Below are 6,451 nucleotides of genomic sequence, written 5' to 3'. Positions count from 1 at the left end.
TGCTTTCATTTCATTCAGGCTAAAATTTTTAGTATAATCTTTTCTTTTTTTATTTTCTCCCTCTCCTGCTCTTTTATCACTTGTATTACCTCTCATTGAATTCTTCCCCACCAACCTGTGTAAATCCCATGGTGTATAGCTTTATGTACTTTCCTCCAACTGTTTGTAATCATAAGAAAATGTTACATATATGTATATATGTGTACGTATATGTATACATACACATATGTGTGCACACACACATATGTGTATGTATACATACTAATGTGCTGATGTACATATATATGGGAACGCAGCAACATTTTGTTTGCTTAAAAAATGAATTGTATTGCAAAAGCTTCTTTAAATTTTACATTTTTCTCTCAATATTTTGGAAAAATAACACTAAATTAATGTAAAGAAATTTATGTATGCATAATTCATTCAACAATGTCTTTGTGAGGACCGTTAAATATTTCCAGTAATTTACCCTTAACAGAAGAAGGTTATAAATATACTTTAAAGCAAAAGCAAGCAAACACAAACACAATAGGTAGCAGTGTTGATTTTTAATATTTCAGCTGGAAATAGGGGCCCTGAGTTTAGAGAGCCTTAAAAAAACAGTGATTTTTGTGCACATCTCTCCTCTTTGCTAAGGACAATAGCTTTATCCTATTTAGCTGCCTGATTGCATAACAAAGAGCTCTATTGCTCTCTTGTGCTGATTAAACACCAACTGAGTGAAATAACATCTATGCATGTACGCTTAGCCCATGGACACAGACAATAATGTGGTGATGGGGAGAGTGGGGGACACTGGGTGGAGGGGGGAAAGAGAGGGAAAATGGGACTGTAATAGTGCAACAATAAAAAGGAAGGTTCCGATGATCCCTAAAACAGGGTAGCATTCTTTCTATTTAATTCCCTTCTCCCCCCTGCACTTTTCCTTATGATTCTGTCTCTCCTCAGTCCTAGATCTACAAAATATATCTAAGCCACTTTATTAAAATGAAGATCCCTGGGACCCTACTGAGTCAAACAGTGGACATGAGACTCAAGCACCTTCTTTTACCACAAACTCCGCAAAGTAGATACATCTTCGATACATACCCCAAGGATTTCTCAAGAGGAAAGAATTGAAGAGGTTCATGGGACAGGAAGTGTGAAATAGAACCATGTAAAAATGTTCACTACCTTGATCAGAAATCACTCTAGTGCCAGCAAAAATGAACTAAAATGCCAAATATCATATCATTCTATCAAACACCATGCTGGAGCCCATGGGAAGATTTCACTTTATTCAGTGCCCATGATCTGACACTTCAAGTTGTTCCTTGTGCTGTGGGTTCTTTAAAAGCATCTTCTCTGAATGACATAGGACCCAAACTCCATGAACTCTTCAGGAGTGATCCACATCTGTTTGAAACCGCTCAGAGATGTCACGATGGATGTATGTATCCACACAGAGAAACACTTATCAGGAAAAGCTGTGGTCTTGATGGAACTGCCTCTGGAAGCCAGCTCTTCCAGTTCTTTCGTAAGTCTTTCCTCAAGCTCAGGAAAGAGAGTGGTGCCTCCAGACAGTATAATTTCTGCAAACATATTCTTCTGGATGTCTGTGTCATGCTTCATAATGCTGCTGGCAACCATATTTGGGAGTTCTGGGCTATGGATGCCCAGCTGGTGAAGTGTGAAAAGAATCTTAGGCACCTGGTGCAGCTAGTCCCCAATGTTGAAAACATTCCTATCTGGCAGTTGGTATTTTCTCAAGACTTCCTCTGACCTCTTAAATAGCTCTTTCTCTGGATCCAAGGCCACATAGCACGGCTTCTCTTTGATGTCATTGACTAAGTCCTTGTTGAGTATGTAAGGAAAACTACTCCCACTAGCAAGGAGTAGCTGGGTGAGGTGCTCTGTAAGGTCCCTCCCTGCCACATGGAGCTAAGTATCAGAATGAGGCAGGGAGTAACCCTCAAATATGGGGACAGTGCAAGTGACTCCTTCCCCACTGTGCACCACAAGGCCTGTGACAGAGGCAGAGACATAGAGTGCCACTACTGCATGATTGGACAGGTAGAAGGCAGACACATTGAAGGTCTCAAATATTACTTCCGCCATCTTCTTTTGAGTCTTTCTTGGGTTCAAGGAGGGCTTAGTCATGAGTACTCATCAGTCATGAGGCTGTTGATGGCATTTTACTCCAAGTTCCCACTCAAAGATATATTTCCAGTGTTTCTCCATGTCAGTCCATCCTGTTACCAGTCCATGCTCAATGGGGTAGTGCATATGCAAGGCCTCATACCTATATAAGGCATTTCCCCCCACAACATACTTTTTCTGAAAGGGTTTTGTTAAAGGCATGTTAAATTGAGGATACCTCACAACAGAACTGTTGACATGATAGGATACAGTCTCTCTAGACAGGTCTGCATTGCAGAGTCCCAATCCATTGTTAAAAATTACAGCTGGGATGTTTAACATATATGGGTTGAACATGTCCACAGAATGTTCTTCTGAACTTCACCAAAATAAAGAACACTGGGTCACTGGGTGAAACAATAGGCACCTCTGGAAGTTATAAAGCCACAGGATTCCAAAGTTCTCAAGTTGTCACTCAGGTGAGGCTAACTGGCTGTCCCCAATACCCCAGAACATCCCATCCTCAACCCATGAATCTTGTTTTTAAGGCATCCCAGGGCCTGCTCAGGGCATTTCACTGATGATTATCTCTATGTAATAATGTAGTCAAGGCAACAATTGTCCTCAGACAACATCAGAGGTATTTCAAGGGGTGGGATCTCTGAGTTTCTAAGATACTTGTACTGCTAGTGTGAAACAGGTAGACAAACTATATCTATGGCTAGCTTTGATGTCTCTGTAAACCTGAAGCAAAATTCTAACCCAGAACAATGTGAGTAAGCTCCACTGTGGGCCTGTCAAAAAAAAAACAAACAAACAAACAAACAAAAAAAACCCCAAAAACAAAAACCAAAAAATCTGGCTTCTATGCTCAGCTAGACTGCAGTTTGTGGGATAATAAAAATATCCTTCCACCCTGGCTGGTGTGGCTTAATGGACTGAGCACCAGACTGCAAACCAAGGGATCATGTGATCGATTCACAGTCAGGGCACATGTCTGGTTTTCAGGCCAGGTCCCTAGTACAGGACATGTAAGAGGCAACCACACATTGATGTTTCTCTCTCTCTCTTTCTCCCTCCCTTACCCTCTCTCTAAAAATAAATAAATAAAATCTTAAAAATATATATTTTCATTTGCTATAGGGAGGAACTAAGCATCAGACAGTTTCAAATTAGAAACAAGATACCCATAATCCAGTTCCAGAGGTACTTATATTTATTTTCTTGTTTTTAATAGCTTTATTGAAATGAAATTCACACATAATACATTCACCCATTTATAGTATACATTTCCAAGATTTTCTGTATATTCATTAATATGAGCAAACATCACAACAGTTTAGAACATTTTCTTCACCTCAAAAAGAAACCTTATTCTCTATGTCACCCTTTTAAGACTTCCCTCTTATGAGCCCTAAATACCATTAATATGTCTTTTTCTCTCTAGACCTATTTTCTCTGCCTTTTTAATATAAATGGAATCATAATATGTGGCCTTTTGTAGCTGGCTTCATTTATTTAGCATATTGGCTTCAAGGTTATTTCATTGTTTGGATGTAATACATTTACATCCAATGATTACCTGTTCTACAGTTTACAATTGTTCACATTATTGATTTATAATCTCTATTTATTTCTGTAAGGCTGGTAGTAATAACTTCTCTACTTTTTAAAACTGTTTAAAAGACACAGCTTTAGGTTTTATTGATTTCTTTATTATTTTTCTATTCACAATTTCAATAATTTCTGCAGTTTTCTTGATTTCATTCATTCTGTTTCTTCTGTTTACTCTTCTTTTTCCAGTGTGATAAGTTAAAAATTTAGGATATAGATGAAATCTTTCTACTTTTTCTGATGTAGATTGAGACAGTTTATTTTATTTGTCAATTTGGAGATGCTATTTTGCTCAGTTGTTTGGTCAAACACTAGTCTAGCTGTTACTGTGATAGAATTTTGTAGATGCTAATAACATTTAAAATAGTTGACTTAAGTAAAGGAGATTAACATCCATAATGTGGGTGAGCCTCATTCAACCCACTGAAGGCCTTTTGAGCAAAAACTAAAGTTTCCTGGAAAAGAAGGAATTCTGTCTCAAGACTATAACACAAAAAACTTGCCTGAGTTCCAGCTTGCTACTCTGCCCTATAGATTTGAGATTTAAGACTGTAACATTATGATGGTTTAATTTATGTGACAACTTGACTAAGAGAAGCTGAACTACCTTGTAGAACATAATTTCTCAGTGGGTAATGAGTGTGTATATAGTAGAGATTAGCATTTGAATCAGTAGATTGAGTAAAGATCAGCCTCACCAATGCAACTGGGCATTACTCAAAATGTTGAATCCCTTAATTATAGAACAAAAGGACAGGAAGGGCAAATTTACTCTCTGAAAATACGTGTCTCTGAGATACTCATCTTCTTCCACCTTTGAACATCAGTTATGGGCACTCCTGCTTATTGAACCTTTAGACTTAAATCAGGACTTTTACCATGGACTCCCCTGGTTCTCAGGTATTTGAGTGGACTGGAACTATACCATTAGCTTTCCTAAGCCTCCAGGTTACAGATGGCAGTTGATAGGACACCTCAGTGGCCATAAATACATGAAGAAATCCCTCAAGATAAATCTTTGTCTATATCTCTATTTCTCTGTCTTCTTGATTTTGTTTGTAGAACTTTGACTAATAAAAACATCAATTCAATTTTTGCACCTTTTTCTGAGGAATATTTAATATACAAAAATGCATATATTTAATGTATACATTTGATGAATTTGGTCTCATGTATACACCTGTGATATCATTACCACAATCAAAGTAAAATCATATTCATCACCTCCAAAAGATTTAGTGTCTTCTTTTTTGTGTGTATGGCTGCTTGCTGTGTGCATACATGCATGTGTTAAGAACACTAAGCATGAGATATACCACCTTAAATAAGTTTTGAAGTGCACAGTATAGTACTGTTAACTATAGGCACTATGTTGTACAGAAGATCTCTAGAATGTATTCAGCTTGTAATGCTGTGACTTTATATCCTTTAAACAATAATGTTCCATTTACACTGTGTGGATGATTTTAATCATCAAATCACAAATGAGAACAGCAAGCAAGCTAGAAAAAAAAACAGAAAAATATAAAACATACAAAAAAACTCAAAATGCAATACATATCTTTTTATAACAAAATGAATTCAAATATAAATGTATTAATCATCTAACCAAAAGTGGCAAAATGGATAAAGAAGCAAGATCCAACCAAAAAAAAAATCTACAAGTGTTTCAGTTTAGCTTTAAGGATACACATAGACAAAGAGTAAAGAAAGAAAAAAAGATATTCCATATAAATGCTGACCAAAAATAAAGCAGGGGATATTACACACAGCCACCATCACACACACACACACACACACACACACACACACAATAAAAAATAGAGTATAAGTCAAAAATTGTCACAAGACAGAAGATCATTATATAATAATGAACTGTCAATTCATTAGGAATATAAAACATTTATAATTATATATACACACAACTTCAGAGCACCTAATTACATTAAGTAATTACGGGTATCCTGAGAACTTAAGGACAAAATAGAGAGCAATAAAATAGTAGTAGGACATTTCACTATTCCACTATCAACAATGGGTAGAATATCCAGACAGAAAATCACTAGGCAAATAGTGAACTTGAACAAGACTATAGAGCAAATGGCCCTAACAAACATATATAAAACATTGCATTCAATAATAGTAGAATATACATCCTTGTCAAGTACAAATGGAATATTCAAGATAGATCGTTTGTTAGGCTGAAACAAGTCTTAAAAATTTAATATTTAAAATACATCAAATATCCTTTCTAATTACAATGGGATAAAACTAGAAATCAGGAGGAAAATTGGAAAATTTAAAAATATGTTGAAATTAAACAAGGGTATAGACTGTAAGTGCACCCCCAAAATAATATGTTAAAACCAAATACCCAATATGATGTTATTTGGAACTGGAGCCTTTAGGAAGTGATTAGGTCATGGGGGGTCCTTGTGAATGGAATAATGGGGTCCCAGAAAGCTCTCTTGCCCATTCTATCATGTTAGATTACAATGGAAAGACAGCCATTGTATGAATGAGTAAGCAGTTGCTCACCAGACACCAAACACACTGGTGCCTTTATCTTGGATTTCCCAGCCTGCATAACTATGAGAAATAAATGTTTGTTGTTTGTAAACAATTCCAGTTATGGTATTTTGTTATAGCAACCTTGACAGACTAAGAGGAATGTATCCCTGAACACTAATGCATCAAGGAAGAAATAAAAAAAGGAAAT

At 36.4% G+C, this 6,451-nt stretch overlaps 1 protein-coding gene across 1 annotated transcript; it reads right to left on the bottom strand.

Annotated features, from left to right (window-relative positions):
* Positions 1-1,329: 1,329 nt before the first annotated feature.
* Positions 1,330-2,475, bottom strand: ACTRT1 (actin related protein T1). The gene is given in 1 exon segment (XM_045852316.1): positions 1,330-2,475. A coding segment is annotated over 1 exon segment (1,146 nt).
* Positions 2,476-6,451: the final 3,976 nt, after the last annotated feature.

The sequence above is a fragment of the Phyllostomus hastatus genome, unplaced genomic scaffold, assembly GCF_019186645.2.
Source record: "Phyllostomus hastatus isolate PE091 unplaced genomic scaffold, TTU_PhHast_1.1 phas_contig_90, whole genome shotgun sequence".
In the NCBI taxonomy this organism is placed as follows: domain Eukaryota; kingdom Metazoa; phylum Chordata; class Mammalia; order Chiroptera; family Phyllostomidae; genus Phyllostomus; species Phyllostomus hastatus.
Note: the sequence above shows the minus strand (reverse complement) of the source record. Positions and strands in the feature narration are given on the sequence as shown.